Source organism: Chelon labrosus, assembly GCF_963514085.1.
Source record: "Chelon labrosus genome assembly, chromosome: 17".
Classification (NCBI taxonomy): Eukaryota; Metazoa; Chordata; class Actinopteri; order Mugiliformes; family Mugilidae; genus Chelon; species Chelon labrosus.
The window spans coordinates 3,573,134-3,591,990 of record NC_140350.1 but is presented as its reverse complement, the minus strand read 5'-3'; the positions used below and the strand labels follow the sequence as shown (position 1 = coordinate 3,591,990).

The 18,857-nt window shown below is 42.2% G+C and overlaps 3 protein-coding genes across 6 annotated transcripts; all 3 read left to right on the top strand.

Annotated features, from left to right (window-relative positions):
- Positions 1 to 204: 204 nt before the first annotated feature.
- On the top strand, positions 205 to 2,345 carry cwc15 (CWC15 spliceosome associated protein homolog). The gene is made up of 7 exons (XM_084564528.1): positions 205 to 224; positions 828 to 971; positions 1,107 to 1,219; positions 1,324 to 1,421; positions 1,514 to 1,624; positions 1,734 to 1,864; positions 1,973 to 2,345. The coding sequence occupies exons 2-7, from the start codon at positions 841 to 843 to the stop codon at positions 2,100 to 2,102; spliced, it is 714 nt and encodes a 237-aa protein (XP_084420654.1). The 5' UTR covers positions 205 to 224; positions 828 to 840; the 3' UTR covers positions 2,103 to 2,345.
- Positions 2,346 to 3,040: 695 nt separating this feature from the next.
- On the top strand, positions 3,041 to 10,205 carry mtmr2 (myotubularin related protein 2). Of its 3 annotated transcripts, XM_084564374.1 has the most exons (16): positions 3,041 to 3,280; positions 3,898 to 4,000; positions 4,100 to 4,123; positions 4,619 to 4,685; positions 4,814 to 4,908; positions 4,990 to 5,094; positions 5,348 to 5,452; positions 5,555 to 5,638; positions 5,717 to 5,866; positions 5,960 to 6,148; positions 6,919 to 7,104; positions 7,185 to 7,391; positions 7,477 to 7,569; positions 7,654 to 7,767; positions 7,901 to 8,077; positions 8,189 to 10,203. In XM_084564374.1, the coding sequence occupies exons 1-16, from the start codon at positions 3,201 to 3,203 to the stop codon at positions 8,351 to 8,353; spliced, it is 1,944 nt and encodes a 647-aa protein (XP_084420500.1). In that variant the 5' UTR covers positions 3,041 to 3,200; the 3' UTR covers positions 8,354 to 10,203. The 3 variants fall into 3 exon arrangements, with proteins under 3 accessions (XP_084420500.1, XP_084420499.1, XP_084420498.1); XM_084564373.1 differs by having other exon boundaries at positions 4,622 to 4,685; positions 5,555 to 5,866; positions 8,189 to 10,205; XM_084564372.1 differs by having other exon boundaries at positions 5,555 to 5,866; positions 8,189 to 10,204.
- Positions 10,206 to 12,994: 2,789 nt separating this feature from the next.
- Positions 12,995 to 17,671, top strand: fam76b (family with sequence similarity 76 member B). 2 transcript variants are annotated; one of them, XM_084565145.1, is made up of 10 exons: positions 12,995 to 13,494; positions 14,342 to 14,406; positions 14,501 to 14,555; positions 14,679 to 14,834; positions 14,921 to 15,105; positions 15,254 to 15,304; positions 15,395 to 15,472; positions 15,566 to 15,701; positions 15,804 to 15,905; positions 16,540 to 17,671. In XM_084565145.1, exons 1-10 carry the CDS (start codon positions 13,408 to 13,410, stop codon positions 16,627 to 16,629), a joined length of 1,005 nt encoding a protein of 334 aa, XP_084421271.1. In that variant the 5' UTR covers positions 12,995 to 13,407; the 3' UTR covers positions 16,630 to 17,671. The 2 variants fall into 2 exon arrangements, with proteins under 2 accessions (XP_084421271.1, XP_084421270.1); XM_084565144.1 differs by having other exon boundaries at positions 15,395 to 15,701.
- The last annotated feature ends 1,186 nt before the right edge of the window (positions 17,672 to 18,857 follow it).

Genomic DNA, 18,857 nt, shown 5'->3' with positions numbered 1-18,857 from the left:
TTAGCAAACTTGTGGTCTTTTAGTTTCCATGAAACATTTTGGGGAGACAGTGAAATGTTGGTACTGTATGTTTTGACAATGTTACCAAATAATGAAATGACAAATGTTTTTTTCGTTGTTGTTTTCCGAGTTTTTGTGAATGCATCTTGTGACGACTAGCTTCCCTCCGGAAGTGACGTTACTTATTGTACTGGGGCTTCCGTTTGTCGTGTGGTCGCAGCGTCGTAAGTGTTGTTCTTTCAAAATTAATTTATAAGCTGCAGTTAGTATAAATTGTAGTTTACATTTAATAGTATAACTATCTGAGACATTTCATATTGAACGCTGGCGATACACGAACGACCAGAAACGTCAAATATGCCTGTTTTCTACTTCAACGGCGAAGTTAGACTAGGTTAGCCTGCTAGCATTTTGTTAGCTCTAGTGGCTACCTTGTGTTTTGCATTGAATCTATAACTAGCAAGCAATTTATCTGTATACCACGAGATCAGATATGTGTCGCTGGAATATACATCGTCATTCAAAGCATTAAACATTGTGACGTTTTTAATCATCAACAGTTCTTTGACAGTTTTAATATTCAGCTTAGTTTAGCCAGTTAGTATTTCAGTAGCCTGCGTAAGTATACATATAATAAGTTATTATTATTTAATAGTCTATGTTGATGTTATAAGTGATGGCGTTACTGTACAATATAAGCGTTTAAAACATGTTGAACTATAAGGAGGGCACTGCTGCGTAAATTCATATTAGGTCAGGAGTTGCCTTTTTGTAGCTGGATGGGATTGCTTTAACTAATGTATTTTTCCTCTTATTTTTTGCCACAGCAAGCCATCAAAGATGACTACAGCTGCAAGGCCAACATTTGAGCCGGCAAGAGGCGGGAGGGGTAAAGGAGAAGGGGACCTGAGTGCCTTGTCCAAACAGTACTCCAGCCGGGATCTTCCGGGTCACACAAAGATCAAATACAGGTTCGAATGTCTAACATGAATGGAGTTTAGTTTTGGGTTGTTGTCAGTGTTTCCAGAAAGTTCCTACTGCATCTTCCATCGGATTACTCTGAAGCTGGATATATGCTTTAAACAAAGTTGTTTTCCTGTCTTCAGGCAACCTACCCAGGATGCCCCCGAGGAGGTGCGTGCCCGTGACTTCCGCAGGGAGCTGGAGGAGAGGGAACGAGTAGCTGTACGTGACAAGACGAGAGAGAGGGGACCAAGAGGTTGGTCTTTCTCTAAACTAGATTTGTATTTTAGTTTATATTTCTGTGCATTATTTCTGTATAAAGTTTGTACCCATGAATTGAACTGACTCTTAATTTTGCAGAGCACACCACATCCTCATCCTCGTCATCATCTTCAAAGAGGCCCAGACTGGATCAGATCCCAGCAGCTAACCTTGATGCTGATGACCCTCTCACTGATGTAAGTGCTTGCAGTGCAGGAGTCAATGGTTGTCTAATGATGATTACCACTCATTAAGCTACTTTATAAATGATTTATGTTTTTGTTTACAGGATGACGAGGACGAGGACTCTGAGGAAGACAGTGATGATGATGACACTGCAGCTCTTCTGGCAGAACTGGAGAAGATCAAGAAAGAGCGGGCCGAGGAGCAAGAACGCAAAGTAAATGTTTCAGACTAATGGTTTTGCTCTAGAAAAAATAGTGTTACATTTGAGCAAAGGAAAATGTTACGTCCTTGTGTTTAGTAATGTATTTCTTTCTCCTTCTTAGGAACGAGAGCAAAAGGCAGAGGAGGAGAGGATTCGGATGGAAAATATCTTGAGTGGCAATCCACTGATAAATTTGGCAGGACAGCAGCAACAGGTTATCCAGACTCCACCTGCATTCAGGGTCAAGAGAAGGTATCGCATATATACACAGATATACACTGTATGAGTTTTGGATGCGAGGAAAAAAGGTTTCTTTATTTTCTGTTAATCCTCCCCAATCATTTCTAATTATCCTTCAAGGTGGGATGATGACGTTGTGTTCAAGAACTGCGCCAAAGGAGTGGACGAGGCACGGAAGGAGAAACGTTTTGTCAATGACACACTGCGCTCCGAGTTCCACAAAAAATTTATGGAGAAATATGTAAAGTAGAGACTTGCTGTGTTTTCAATTTTATTTTTTATTTTTTTGTATCTGATCTCTCTGGTCCGCCTGTAGCCCTCTGTGCCAAGAATGGTAGATGGCATTCAAATACATCCTATATTCAAATTCTGTAGTGTCTGTACAGTCAACAGGGTAAATGCTGTGTATAAATGAGTTGGTGAGTTATGTCTTTTGAGTAAAGCTTGTTTTGTTGTTTTTAAATTCAATAAACGTTCATTTGGCTCACATGAATTAATTTCTCATTTCTCTGCAAATTGATGTCAATACAGGGGTTATGTTTCAGTTTCAGGTATCTGAGCTTTGAAGAAGATTTAATTTAAAAAGTTAGAAGTTAATTAAACCCCATAGACAACTTCTTCTTTCTTATTCCACCTACACACATTTATTGTGGTTCTGTTGTCTTAAATAAAATAATAGGTACCTTTGTCTAACACGATGATTTACAATTCAGAAAATATTGAGAATGATGTTAACTATATTAAATGCTTAAATTCATCATTTTGTATATTAATGTAAAAATATATAAATGTTTAGTAATAAGTTAAATTAAGCTGCAGTGAGGTCTTTTTCAATATTCCTTCAGCGAGTAAATAAATATAATAAAAACCAGGGAAGTCGCAGAGATGTGGCGTTTACAGGAGTTTACTGGAGGTTCAATAAAATAAATGCCTAAATTTGATGTTTAGGCGTGTTCATTTTATGGTGTGTTGTAAGTCGATATTTTACTTTACAAGCAACCAAAAGGACAATTTCTAGAGAAAGCGTGTGTGAGAAATATAATACACTGTATACAAATATACTTTATCTAGTTGTGTATATCTTTATACAGTCTATTAAAGAAATTAAAATGTACGAAAATCTATGAAGGCAGCGTTCCAACAGTTAACGTCCAGCAGAGGGCGCCATCTCCAACACTGGCTTCCTTGTGACGGGGATTGGGAGGTTACTGGGAAAAGATGGCAGCTTCCTTTTGTTTGTGGGGATTTGCTGTTCTCCGAGGAAGGATTTAAGGACATTTTTCAGCAGATTCTTGGCATTCTCGAGGCTCCATAGTACCCGAGAACCAAACCCTTGGACCAGGAGAACATGGAGAAGAGCGGGAGTATCGACAGCTTGGGCTCGAAGCGCTTCTCTTCCCGACAGCCAAGTGTTGATTCATTGTCCAGGTAGCTAAACCACAACACATAGCTGTTTAAGCTAGCTAAAAGTTTTGAGGCTATCAGGGTGTTATTTATTTACGTTTGATAACCTAACCCAATGTTTTTAACCACAATGCACTTTATGTAATCCTTCAGAAACGAATGTTAAACCACCAATAATGTAACCGGGTTAATAAACAGTGAATTAGGGTACCACTGTTGTTGTTGTCTTAATCGATTATCATTCATATTTATTGGATTGTTCATAAATAATTTAAGATGTCATGTTGTACAAATGCCAGTCAGGGATTACTGGAGTCCTGGATGATGCTGTGTATGTATTCGCTGACCAAACAGTATAGCTCGACTTATTGATTGTGATTTTCGATCAATATTTGGGGCAGGTAACAGCTCACAAGTTGATGACCAATGAACAATTACATTTTGCATTCAAACTGCACCCAAAATATAACAATTTTAAAGTCTTAAAACCTAAAACATATTTGAGAAGCTAAGAAAAGAAAAGAACTGTTGTTTATGACTTATAAATGACACAAACAATTGTTGATCACATCACAGTTATTGATAATTAATTGTCAGTTTATGAACCGTTATTGAACTGTCAGATCTTCATTTGTCTCCAGCACTTCCACCTCTCGGTCTGACCGGTCGGCCCAGGCCAAACCTCCGTCTGCCATGTCCTCTGACTCGGTGTCTACCTCTGCAGAGCTTTCTCCAGAGCTCAGGGTTTGTAGCCTGCATGTACTTCACTGCTGTTCTGCTTCTCATTGTAATAACTCATCATAATAACTGAAGCATGGCCCTCCTCTTTTCTGCATCCCTCAGGTTAAGCCCAAAACCCCTGCCAAGGTATGCCATTTTAATCAGTTCATTCATGCCCATCAGTGGCGTGAAGAAGTTTGGGCTCCCTTCTGCAGAGAATTGTGAATTGCTTAGCTCCAGTGTCCCATCTTGCTTTGTGGGCATCAACTATTTTCATTTTCATCGAGCTACAGAGCTGCTTAGAGAGAGGCCAGTGTCAGTAGACAATGGCTGTTATCAAGCCATAGCCATAACAAGCTAAATAAGGTCTGACCCACTGGGAAAAGTAATCTGAGAGCCCAAACTCTTCCACCACGCTTTTTCCACTTTAATATTGTTCAAAAATAAAAAATAATACACTCATCTTGCTCAAAAAGTTGCATATTTAACTTCATGCCTTTTGGACATCAGTTCATTTTCTACTCACTTAACACAAATGTTATCCAGGGGCGTCCAAACCTTTGTGTCCCACTCCCTGTTTGAATACCTCTTCAGGTCAAGGGAGTTCTCCATTTTGAAGAATATGTTATCTAATGTTTCCAGCAGGTTCTTAGAGATTCAGACAAAGAAGAACTACAATTACTACCAAACGAAATCATGCAAGACACCGGTAAGCTTTCTCTTAGTTGCAGTCACTGCTTTCGCCAAAATAGCATGCATTAAAGGCAAATGTTATTATTTGTAATAGATGAATCATACTTGACTAAATCAACGTTATTTTCTTGTTTTATCCCGAAGCCCAAGATATCACCTACTTCTGTCCTTTTACTGGAGCACTGAGGGGAACAGTGACAGTTACCAACTACAGGCTTTTCTTTAAATGCATGGACAGGGTACGTTCGATTCATTTTGAAAAAGCACTGGAGGTATTTTGGGCAGCTGTTTGTGTTTGTTAACTTGTAGTTGCTTTCTAGGAGCCGGCGTTTGTTCTGGACTTGCCTCTCGGGGTGGTGAGCCGTGTGGAAAAGATTGGAAGCGCTTCAAACCGTGGTGATGTGTCCTATGGGCTAGTCTGCAAGGTGATTAAAGCATGGTTTATACTCCTACGATTGGTCTGAACAGAGCCTACGCTGCAGGGGGTTACGCCGTTGAAAGCGTTTATACCTGTTCGCTGGTGTGTCTTAAATGTATTGTTCTGTAATTACACCATCAAAACACTAGATGGCAACTATTATACAATATAGTTTACAGCACAGCAAACATTTCAATGCTACAAAAGGTTAGCTCCACACTGCAGCTGATCCCTGACCATGCCACTCTGCCTTTCTATAGGATATGCGCAATCTTCGATTTGCACACAAACAGATAGAGGACACACTCAGGAAGTCGATTTTCGAAGTGCTGATGAAATTTGCGTTTCCTGTTTCCAACGGTTTGGTGAGTGATCCTCTGACCCACTGTCGCTGACTGTGTAGCTCTGTAAAGATCTCATGACTCATGAATGACTCAACTCATGAACGCTTCCCTAATTCTCCATAGCAAATCTTTGCTTTTGAATATGGGCAAGTGTTTCCTGAAAACGGATGGAAGGTGTATGATGCGGTCTCAGAATATAAACGACAGGTATTTCAAGATGACACTCTGAGGTCTTTGCTAGATGTTAAAGGCAGAGTATCACAATGGTGGCTGTTTTTTGTCAAGGGTATACCCAATGAAAGCTGGAGGATAACAAAAGTAAACGATCACTACGAGCTTTGTGACACCTACCCATCAACTCTGGCCGTCCCTGTCAACATGCCAGACGAAGAGCTGAAGAGAGTAGCCACATTCCGAGCAAAGGGGAGGATACCGGTGAGTGACCGTTCCTCAGCATGAATCGAATTATCATGTGCAGCCGGCATGTGGGACGGTCTGGGCTGATGGTCTGATACCCTCTGTGTGTAGGTGTTGTCGTGGATCCACCCAGAGAGCCAGGCCACGGTGACACGCTGCAGTCAGCCAATGGTTGGGGTGAACGGGAAGCGCAGCAAAGAGGATGAGAAATACCTCCAGGCCATCATGGACGCCAACGCTCAGTCCCACAAACTCTTCATTTTCGATGCCAGGCCCAGTGTCAACGCTGCTGCCAACAAGGTCTGTTTACTGATCTGGAATCACTTTAATATATCGTATATACGATACACATATGTGTGAGCTGGAAAATCATATGAAATTGAACACAAGAACGAACAAAGTTGTATAGTCTGGAGCTTTGCAGTAGCGGAGCTGATACCGTCAAGTCAATATCTGGGCTGCAGAAGCTTTTCTTCGCATTAATGACAAAATGCTGACCAGGGTGGGACCATTAGTTGCTAATAAAAGAACCATCAATTCGCCTCGTTTCTTGCCACTCACAAACACATAACACTACTTTAATGGAAGCCCCCTCAATTCCTCAATAGAGCCATTAGCTTGTCCATCTTATTGTCGGGTAATCACACATTGCCTGTGCTGATGGAAAGGAAATGTGACATCCATCTATCTCTTGTCTGGACAGCTATTTTTCATGATCTCTTCATTCTTACTTTGCATCCTCTCCTGGTCCCCATGCTCACTGGTTTCAATATGAGCAGCTATTCTCCTAGAGTTGCAGCTGGTCTGTTGAATGAAAATGGTAAAAGAAACTTGGTAAAAAAAAAAAAACAGAGCAGAAGTCTTCTAACCAACCTGTCTAAAGACTGAAAAAGTGTGACGACAAAGAAAGCGTAAAGAAATGAAAAAAGCAAGATTTATCAATGGGGAAATGAAAATTTAAATGTTATTGTCATATCATTGCTGCTTGTACACAAATGTCAGCAGTAATGTCAGTTGAAGTACAAGTGGAGCTTTCTTATTGACCTTCATAACTACCGTGCTTTCTGCAGATGAAAGGTGGTGGATATGAAAGTGAGGATGCATATCAAAACGCTGAGCTGGTGTTCTTGGATATTCACAATATCCACGTGATGAGAGAGTCACTCCGCAAGCTGAAGGACGTGGTCTATCCCAACATCGAAGATTCCCACTGGCTCTCCAATCTGGAGTCCACTCACTGGCTCGAGCACATCAAGGTGAGCGCCATGATGATTCAGATGGGAAAGAAATTAAGTGAATAAGCCGATACCCATAATCTGTGGCGGTGTGTTTGTAGCTGATCCTGGCAGGGGCGCTGAGGATTGCCGACAAAGTGGAATCCGGGAAAACGTCAGTGGTGGTGCACTGCAGCGACGGCTGGGACCGCACAGCTCAGCTCACCTCCTTGTCCATGCTCATGCTGGACGGCTACTACCGCACCATCCGCGGCTTCGAGGTGCTGCTCGAGAAGGAGTGGCTGAGTTTCGGCCACCGCTTCCAGCTGGTAAATGAACGGACTTGCACGTCCGCTATTTTGGACAGGTGGCATTTGTGGTTCCTGCTGCGTTACTGATTGTCCTTTCTCTCAGCGTATCGGTCATGGCGATAAAAACCACACGGATGCGGATCGTTCACCTGTTTTCATTCAGTTCATTGACTGTGTCTGGCAGTTGACTCGCCAGGTATGTAGCAAGTATTGAAATAAAATACTAAAATGTAGAAAAAATATATTTCTAGAAATATAATGAAGTTCTTTTTTATTTAAGTTTCCTGCGGCCTTTGAGTTCAACGAATCCTTCCTGGTAACCATCCTGGATCACCTGTACAGCTGCCTGTTTGGGACATTCTTGTGTAACAGCGAACAACAGAGGTTGAAGGAAGTAAGGGCATTTGGACTCCCTCTGTTTCTTAAGCTTTTGATTAGTATGACAAGCTGAATGGCATACAGTGCCTGAAAATTTTAATGGAATGACATCTCCACTGTTTTTTGTTTGTTTGTTTTTTTCTTTCCAGGAGATTCCCAAGAGGTCAGTCTCCTTGTGGTCCTATATTAACAGCCAGCTGGAGGAGTTTACCAATCCTTTGTATGTCAACTACTCCAACCATGTGCTGTTCCCAGTAGTCAGCTTGCGCCACCTAGAGCTTTGGGTTGGCTACTATATCCGCTGGAACCCTCGCATGAGACCTCAGGTATGTCACAAAACCAGTCTCCTGTTTACGTGAGTGTTTCCAAAGCAAATAATTTGAATTCTTCTCCCTTTAAAGTACTTGAACTTTGACTTTTTCCCCTTCTTTTGTTAGGAACCTGTCCATCAGCGCCACAAGGAGCTGCTAGCAAAGCGCGCTGAGCTGCAGAAAAGAGTGGACGAGTTACAGCGAGAGGTGACCAACCGCTCGGCTTCCTCTTCGTCTGAGCTGCCGGGCTCCCCCACACGCTCCATCACCCCTGTGCAGACTTTTGTTTGACGCAAGATGAGCCACATGGCGCTCCCAGGAAGCTAAATCCTTCCTGTGAGAATGTGCCGTACAGTAGAAACAAGTCGGCCACACTTGGTTTGGCCAGTGTAATACACTACCACCAAAAGTCTGAAGAAGCAGATCACTGGATCTGCGTCGCTCACATTTCATGTAGAGTTCACTTGCAGCAGAAGTGTCTGTCTCAGACGGCTTTACTACAGCCATATTGTTCTCTTCTTCCAGGGCTGAGAGGACATGCAACCACAACAGTGACTATTTATAAAATCCGCCTACCCACAATCAGTGTTTTTTTAGTACACTAAATATTACTCGGGTTAAATATTTATGCCTTATACACATCATAGACACTCATTCCTTGATATTCATTTGAAAACACTACAGCTGAAACAATTGTGTAGATGTGCAGTGTCGCAAGAAAACTAGCACTAGCACTAAATGTCTTGGGAGCTGTTAAATATTCATTTAAAATGTAGCTAAAGGGCTGTAACATTAGCTTCTTCTAATAAATCGAGTGCATTAAAAGAAAGTTAAGGTTGTCTTCACAAATTACTCCAATTAGATTGTTGTGACCAAATAAGTTTTTGTTTTTTTGTTAATGTGTATGTTTGCTATTCCTTTCACCGAGGGGATTTAAGTTTTATAAGTTTCATTTTTCTAACTAGTTTCTAACTAGCACTATTTATTATATATTAGTTCAGACAAACATTCTCTGACTTAACTGGAGATGGCGCCATGCAATATTAATAAGCTGCCAAGAATATGCAACAGTTCATTTGTCCCAGTAGTCGTTTACTAAGAATATTTATGTGTGAGCATTTCTTGCAGATGGTTTTTAAAGCCAATATTCGCTTTAAGGGCAACAGATTGTGTAACACTACTAAATGATTTGCTTTGTTTTTTAGTTTCATAAATCTGAATGACTATCTGTGCCTTGTTCTGAATGACAGGGAGGATAACTAAAGGATAGTGTGCACAGTTTGTAGCTGCCAATGTTAAATAGCAAACAGTGTTAGCCTTTCTGCTGCATATGTGAATAATTGCAATAAACAAACATTACCATGGCGTGAATGCCACACCCACCAGTCCATTTCTTGGATTTAGCTGTTTCAGATTAACTCCATGACGGTAGCATGAATAATTGTGATCAGGATCTTGCCGGAAAATCGAAGATATAGAGTGCCTTTTATTTTAAATTAGGAAAGATGAGAGTTTACAGTGTGACTGTGAGGCTGTGTAACATGAGAATATAGTTCTGAAAACTTGCCATGACCATACACAGTTTACACTGAAGTTTTAAGACATCATTTACATGTTATGAGTCATTATACCATCACATTTGTTTGAAATGTATGCACTCTATGTACATTCACATTTACATTGACACCAATACTGAAAACTTTCAGTTTAACTTGTACAGCTATTAAAGTCATACAGTTGCATATCAATGAAGTGAGACTGCAATTCTAAATTTGAATTTGAAATTGTCAAATTGTGTTAAAATATTTAATAAAATCGCATATACCGTAGTCAAAGTTGTGTTAATTGTTGGACTTTTGTTGTGTTGGTGAAAAAAGGAAATGTGCATACATTGTTAACTTCTTGCCCTCTTTTATGATCCAGTGTTAGGCCAACGCTGGTTGTTGTGTTAATTAACAAGCTGTTGATTCTAAAGGCGGGGGCCACACAAAGACATGACAGAGGAGCTAACAAATGGGAGTGCAACATGTGGAAGTGGAGCCATAAAGTCTACTGACGGCAAACTGATTTAGGTTACAGGAAGAGTGACAGGAACTTACACAGGATCTGACCAGAAGTCTGGTGAAGAAGGAACATAAACAGAGTCTAGTGTAGATTTGAAGTCTAAATCCATTTTAATCAGTACAAAATGTCTGACATGTCTCTTGACACACAGGCAAACAACACAACTAATTTAAACATTTTCCAGTCTTGTAGATGTGTAATAGCGTACATCACACCTGGATATAATCTTCATATCTGTTGATGTGCACTGGAATTTCTTCTTCATGAATAGTTTGCCAGTTCTTTCTTGGTCCAGCACAGCACTCTGTTGAAGAATGATTTCACAGTGGTGCACAGATTATCATCTCTTAATCTGAATTATTGTTTTCTTACACATCAACAACTTGTGTGAACACATTACAGTGGGCAGATTCTTACCCACCAGTCAGTTTAGCTACTCTGTAATACACTCATTTCAAGAATCAAGAGTCTTAATTGTCTGTTTGATTCTGAGCAGGTGTGTGTCTATGTTAGAAGGTGAGTGTGTGTGGTGGGGGGGCGGTGCATGTGTGAGGGTTCTGTGGGGGGATGGGATGTGAGTGTTTCACTACAGGGGGGCGATTGCTTTCACAGCTCTGGGGAAGAAGCTGTTCCCGAGTCTGTTTGTGCTAGTTTTAATATTCCTGTACCGCTTTCCTGGTGGAAGTGGTACAAATAGTGCATTGCCCAGGTGGGTGGGGTCTGTCGCAATGCGTCTGGCCCTCTTCTGAACTCGGGCAGCGTAAACTGAATCCACAACGAGACACAGGACGCTTTCGATCGTGACTCTGTAAAAGTTTGCATGCAGCTGAGAAGAGAGTCCAGTCCGCTTCAACTTTCTGAGAAAGAGCCATTGGGCTCTTCACCAGGTGTGAAGTGTTCACAGTCCAGGAGAGGTCAGAGGAAATGTCGATGCCCAGGAATTTCACTTCACGCCCCACTGCCTCCCCATGTATGCAGAGAGGAGCGTGTTCAGTCTTTCTGGACCTCCTGTAATCCACTATGACCTCCTTGATCTTGCTGATGTTCAGGATAAGATTATTCCTCTTCTCTATAGTGGGTCTCATCATTGTCGGATATCAGACCCACCACGGTGGTGTCATCCGCAAACTTCACAACCATATTTGTAGGGTGGATGGCAGAGCAGTCATGAGTGAAGCGGGTGAAGAGGCCAGGGCTGAGCACATGTGCCTGTGTTCAGTGAGGCAGATGTGGACTCCCCTATCCCCACCACCTGGGGCCTGTTGGTGAGGAAGTCCCTGATCCAGGAGCAGAGCGATGCTGAAAAACCCAGGCTGTGGAGCTTCAGGACCAGCATGTCTGCGAGAACAGTGTTGAAGGCTGAACTGAAGTCCACAAATAGCATCCCAACATAGGTGTTAGGATGCTGCAGGTGAGTCAGGGCCAGGTGAAGTGCTAACAACATCCTCCGTAGAATGGTTCTCCCTGTAGGTGAACTGCAGGCTGTCCAGGCCAGCAGGGATGGCGTCCTTGATGTACTTTAGGAGGATCCTCTCGAAGCACTTCATGATGACTGGGGTCAGAGCGACAGGGCGGTGATCGTTGAGGCAGGCAATGGTTGTTTTTTTGGGCACAGGCACAATGATGGAGGACTTCAGGCAGAGAGGGGCCATGGAAAGCTGCATGGACAGGTTGAAAATGTCCAGAAAAACTTCTGCCAGTTGGTCAGCACATGATTTCACTGTCCGACCTGACACCTTATCTGGACCTGCAGCTTTGTTGGTGTTGATCCTCCTCAAGGTGGAGGTCACATGGTGCCGCTGCAGGAAGATGTACAGTCCTTCTCCTGCTTGGAGAGTCGAACTGTGCGAAGAAGCTGTTTAAGGTGTCAGGCAGAGTGGGGTCACTAGGTACCCTAGTAAAAGTAATGGATTCTAATGTAACATTCCTGCTCCAAATCCCCCTTCATGACTCTTCTAATGTTCAGTTTATATTGAAACAGCTTCAGAAATAGGTAATTCAGCATATGGCCATTTTAGGTCTAAGATTTAGTTCAGAACTATTATTAGAATACATTTGTTTTCACTAACGTAATCAACTGGAAAGTGAGTGTAATTCAAACACAGATCTACAAAAAGATATTTGATTCAAGATTGCTTTTCAACATAGAAACTGACAGGTCCAGCTTTCCTTAAATAAGAAAGCTACACAGTGTGAGGCCTCTAACCAGATTATCAAGAAACAATCATGAGGTAAGTGTATGAGAACGATAGGGCCAAATAGAAATAATTAAATAAACTAGTTCCAAATATGCTGACTTAATTCTGACACAGCTTTCTTGAAATCCAATAGTTTAGTTTGCAATAAAGCACTGCACTGCAAGTTGCAGATTTGAGAGATCCTGACAGTCGGGCCCTTGGGCAGTGTTCTTCAGCTATTGACTGTATGGGTACACACCTAGTTGACTAGAATGCCACCTACTGTATGTCAAGAGCAAGGGAGGTCCATCTACAATTAATACACACTTTACACTTTTAGAACAGAAAATTCGCACAATTCAAATAATTGGAGAAGAGTATTTACACTTACAATTACAATGAATTACACATGAATATATATGCCCGGTGGAATGGCCTGGTGGAATAACAACACCAAAGGTTGTATGACTGAATTCTACATATTTTAATCGTTATTTTAGAGACTAAAGTAGCTGTGCACGAGGCAAGTTAATATCATGATTATAAATGGTGTAAAAGTGTGGCGATTTTATCCGGACGCGTGATTGGCTCGGCAGATTTCAAAATGTAAATCCCGCGGACGGATGTTGTGTCGCGATAGGTTTCCTTTCTTCTTCGGGAGCTGTCGGCCACTTCCGGTTACATGACGACGACGACGGCGTTGATACAAAAAAGAGAAGGAAAACACAAGGAAAATAGATTTCTCGGCGAGAACAGCTGAAACTTGACACAAATAGCCCGATTGCTGTTAACGGATTGCTTATGCGGCGACACAACCAACGACGGACGTCAAGCTAGTGTGGCCGGATAACGATACGAGCAGCAGAGGATCACAGATATTTGGAGTTTATTGTTCTTCGCCTGCTCCCTCCAGCTAAGCTATTTCTGTGTTGCCCTGCGCTACATAGCGGAGCTAGCTAACGTTAGCTAACGCTGGATGCCAACGCGGTGTTCTTACTGCTCAATTAGCAAGCGGCTCGGAAGTAAACAGCGCCGTTAATCCGTTCAGTTTGCAGCTGGACTCCTGCTACCCCCTGCTAGCTCGGTGACTTTAGTTGGGCAAGAATGGCAACATCGGCTCTGTACGCCTGTACGAAGTGTAACCAGCGGTACCCCTTCGAGGAGCTGTCGCAGGGCCAGCAGCTGTGCAAGGTTTGGGAGTGTGTGTGTGTGGGATCGAGGATGACAGTAAACAAGACATAAACAGTCGAGATTGTAAAGGTGTTATTGCCGCCCGGGTGCGATGGTGTTACGACCAGTAGCAGGTTAGACAGGCTCAGATTATGTAACAAGTTGGAAGACGACCGTGCTAACGCAACCGCGTTTAGATCAGATCTGATTACAGGGATGTTTATTAAAGAGTAATGCCACAATCACATCTGATGTTTACTGCCGAATATTTTCCCACGAAACATTAAAATAATTAAACTGTTAAGAAAATACACGACCGGACATATTTGGCAACGTGTTGCTCTCAGAGCTTTAAATTGCAGCTGTGGAGCAAAGTGTTACAAAGGAGCAGAGCAATCTGAGCCTTGATCCTAAAACAAACCTCTTCCCACCTTTCTTTGTACTGACTCAGATTTCAGCACTTTAGAGATTTATTATTTCTTGGTCTTTTATTTGCACAGTTTCAGTTAAAGTGCAAGTCCATTTGATTAATTGCTATGATTTACCTGTCAGGGTTTTTTTAAATGCAGGCTTATCGCAGCAGTTACCCAGCAGTGGCGATGCTTAGTAGTCGTTGTGTTACATGGCGTGGTAGTCTGTTGATGTGCAGGGTGTTGATTCTAGAAACGCTGGTGTAACTCTGGTATACACTCTTAAATCAAATGGCAGCCTTTAGACAGATGTCATCACCAGCACAAATCCCGTTGCCCTGATTCACGCTTGTTGGCTGGTCTTGTTTCCCATGTGTCAGTGGTAATACTGCAAATGATTTGTCAACTTCTGCCAGCAGACATGAGAGGGCTGATATTTCTTTGTTTTGGTACCACAGGAGTGTCGCATCGCGCACCCAATAGTGAAGTGCACGTACTGCAGGTCTGAGTTTCAGCAGGAAAGGTGAGACATGTTTCTCTTACTCGTGCAAATGCAACAAATTTCTTTCCTTTTATGATGTCTGATCTGGATGTGAACTCCTGTGTATCCTTTGCAGCAAAACCAACACGATCTGCAAGAAATGTGCCCAGAATGTCAAACAGTTTGGAACCGTGAGTAGCAGGATTTTATTATTCCGAGGGTATTTTTTTTTTTTAAACCCCCTGATGTGTTCGCTGACTCCAGCTTCATTTGCCATGTGTTTTTTTTAAAGTTGGATTTGTCTGTCTTTATAGCCCAAACCTTGCCAGTACTGTAACATCATTGCAGCGTTTATTGGGACAAAGTGCCAGCGTTGTACAAACTCAGAGAAGAAATATGGACCCCCACAGACTTGTGAACAGTGCAAACAACAGTGCGCCTTCGACCGTAAGGAGGAGGGCAGGAGAAAGGTAGAAACCTAACACACGTGCGTTTTAAGTGTGCAGCAGATGTGTGACACCGTCTCATGCGATACCCTCTCCTGCTTGTGTTACAGGTGGATGGAAAACTGCTGTGTTGGCTCTGTACGCTGTCCTACCGCCGCGTCCTGCAGAAGACCAAGGAGCAGAGGAAGGGCTTCGGTTCCTCCAACTCCTCTTCTCTGAATGAGAAAGACCACCACTCCAGACCACACCATCATCACCACCACCACCAACACAGACACAGCAGTTCTCACCACAAGTATGTCCGCTGTTGAGTCACTTCTCTTCCTCTCTCATTCCTGTCCCCAGGCCGCTCAGTCAGATTGTTGATTGTAAGCACATGATGGTGAAAGGATTTGTGTATCTATCATATGCTGTTATTTGCTAAGTTTCCCCTTCTGTCACAGATTGAGTGGGAGCCTGAGTCCTGAGCAGGAGCAGGGACTGTGGAAGCAGAGGTAAAATGTTTTTTTTATTTTACCTGAGAAAACAGCAGGTTGACTGTCTTTATGCCAAAATTGATCACAAGCATCCTGATGTTTTTGCAGCCATAAATCGTCTTCAATCCAGAAGGAGACCCCAAAGAAGAAACCAAAACTGGAGATGAAGCCATCCAATGGGGACAGGTATGGATTCTTGACTTTACTTACATTTTGGCTGTTATTTTCTTCCTCTTTCTTCCACCCAGTAGCTTCATGCTGTTTCCTTCCTCCCATCAGTAGTTCCATTACCCAGTCTATGGATTCTGGAGGAACGGACAACTTCATTCTCATCAGCCAGCTGAAAGAGGAGGTCATGTCGCTGAAGAGGCTTCTACAGCAAAGGGATCAGACCATTCTGGAGAAGGACCGAAAGGTAGGTTACTGGCCTCGGCGACGATGAGTAAAAGCTACACCTCTGCTGATTGCCTGCATTTGTTTGAGCTATTGACTGAATGATGAACTCCTCCTCATCCAGCTCACCGAGCTCAAAGCAGACTTTCAGTATCAGGAGTCAAATATGAGGGTGAAGATGAACCAAATGGAGAAGGCACACAAAGAAGCTATGGAGCAACAGCAGGTAGGAACATATCCATTGAAGATCACGTGCTTGATAGATTCAACATCATAATTTGTCTTTTTTGAGAAGATTTGCATTTTTTTCCCTTCACAGTTCTCAGCTTCTTATTAACCAATAAAACATGCATTTGCTGTGTCGCTATTAATTGACAGATGTTCTCATGTGCAGCTTCTAATCATTTTAAATCAACATTCTGTCATTTTGCCAACTAATTTATGACATGTAATATGTTGACAACATCACAATTGTCTGCAGCGATATCATGGTCGTGCCCGCATGATACATAAATGAGTCACTTGTTGCATGTGTTTGCACTTTGTTGCCATGGATACGGGCCATTTCCTGTCAAATTGTGCGGACTTAACTTTCATAACAGTTGTTGATTTGCATGCACCCAATGACTTTTCATCAGCACAGTCTAGACAGTTAAGTTAGCCAATGTTTATCAGACAAAATTATGAAAGTCATAAGAGCCGCAGTATCCTAAAGTTAGACCAGTTAGTGTGTTTTCTACCTTTCAAATCACAACCAAGACTTGATAAATTGCAGTGTCAAAGTGCAAACGTGTCCAGTTAGCTGTTAGAAATGCCGTCTATATGTGTCTTCTAATGCAGTTCATTATTTGTTTCCACAGACCAAGAACAGGGAGTTGATGAAACAAGTGGCTGCCCTTTCAAAGGGAAAAAAGTTTGACCGGACTGGAAGTTCACTGCTGTTGCCCTAACAGTAGGCCAGCCACTGGGTAACAACACAGAGCGGCTTCATACTTGTAACACTGTGAAAGTCTCTCTCCTGTGTTTCCTCATTGCCATCAACATCAATTACTCCTTAATTGGTAAAGCCAGAGACCATGTTGTACATGGAAATCAATTGTTAAATCAAAGAAAGCTTTTCTCTAAATGTCAACGTATTTTAGATATTTTATGGCGACTTTTCCACTGGATCATAGGACGTGACTTTGGATGGAGCCTTCATTTTTAACACTGCCGGGCCAAAACAAAACGCATGGTGTGCATATGTGGATAGCATTCTGTTGACTCAATGTATCCACAGTAACTTTTATGGATGTCATGCATTTTATTTATTCAACTGTATTTCTTAGCTTTTTTTATTTCTTCACAACATACGAAGAGAACATCCCACATTTTGGGGATTTCTTCAATAGCAATTAGTTCTATTTTTCTAAATGGATTGTGGAAGACAAGTTCTCCTTAACGGAGGCCATATACATCTTTACAACGTATGCAAATGTGGGAAGGGTGACCACTGAGCTGCTGCTCAACAGTAGAGAAATCTCTCAGTAACAATTCATAAGACAACCAATGAACATTTTGAAAGGGCGTCTGGTAGACGCCCCTTGGCTGCCCCTCTTTCTCACTGTGTGACAGCTGTAGTGCTTTGCTGTTTCTCTTTAGTGGAACGATTGTAATACTGCATGATCTTACTGCCAGGTACCGGATGGCATTGTCAGACTTCTTTTTGCCCCTCCCCTCCTCCTCTTTTAATGAGTTTTTTAAGAATCACTTGTAAATGTATCACTGGGGTCAGCCGTTGTATTTAAACTATTGCTTGTATCTGTTTTAGTGAGTAAAGTATGTGTATGGTAAGGCCAGTTGAAATTAACATGTCTGTAGAAGATGCTTTTTAAAGGAACACACCTATCACCCTACATTATTGGGCTGGTTTCATACTGTGGCGTCCAGGATCACTTTTGTACTTTTTTCCAATCCAAGTGTTTTAAAACTATTAAAACTGGCTAAACGGTTGCTGTGTTCTTGTTTTTATTGACCTTGTAGCTGTTGAACTAAAACGAAGCCAAAGCATTATCCGTGGTGTGAATAACATCAGTGACCTCATTATGATGAAGCGTTCTTCTGAGAAACCTGGGTCTTGGCTTTTATGTGGATGTTACTTTGACACATACCACCACCTGAACATTGCCACCAAATGTTAAAGAAAATGTGATATATCAGACCAGGCCATCTTTTTCCACTGCTCCGTGGTCCAGTTCTGATGCTCATGTGTCCGATGCAGGTGCTTTCAGCAGACAAAGCAGGCTTTGCTCGACACTTGGATCATTGTGTCCTGGCTGCTCCCGGCCCCCTTACTGGTTCCCTTCTTTTCCTTCCTTGGACCACTTTTGATACTGATTACTGCAGCTGGGGAACACCCCACAAGAGCAGCAGTTTTGGGGATGCCGCTGACCCACTCATCAGACAACCAGACTATGGTCAAATTCCCTCAAATCCTTTCACTTGTCCATTTTTTTCCTGTTTCTAACTCATGAACTTTGGGGACAAAATGTTTACTTGTAGCCTCATATATCCCACCCACTAACAAGTGCAGGGATAATGACTTCTCAGACATCCAGGTCATGGTATATCCAAAATAGTTAAAGAAAAGCAACTGGATTTGAAGACATTTCATCACTCATCCAAGTAACTTCTTTGGTTCTAGGGGACTGGAGAAGAGTTGAGGCTCCAGGCTCAAGGTGTGAATGGGGTTGAAATGTCTTGGGGACAGAAGTTAGGACTGTATTGTGAATTTATGGCAGATTATATCTCAGTCCACCTCCTCTGCTCAGAGAAGGGTTTTCCTACACTGCCTGGCCAAAAAACAGTCACCACCTGGCTTTAACTAAGCAAATAGGTATGGGCTTCCCATTGGATAATTACTACATGGGTGATTATCTTTCAGCTGACAACAAGTTGTTTAACCCCAACAACCATGTCGAAAGACACATCTCGTTGTCGTGGAAAAGATGTAGTCTGTTTGAGAAGGGTCAAATCATTGGCATGCATCAAGCAGAGAAAACATCTCAGGAGATTGTAGAAACTACTAAAATCGGGTTATTCCATCAATGGATTTTTTCTTCACTGATGTCACAGGCATATTCCAAGATGACAATGCCAGGATTCATTAGGCTCAAATTGTGAAAGAGTGGCTCAGGGA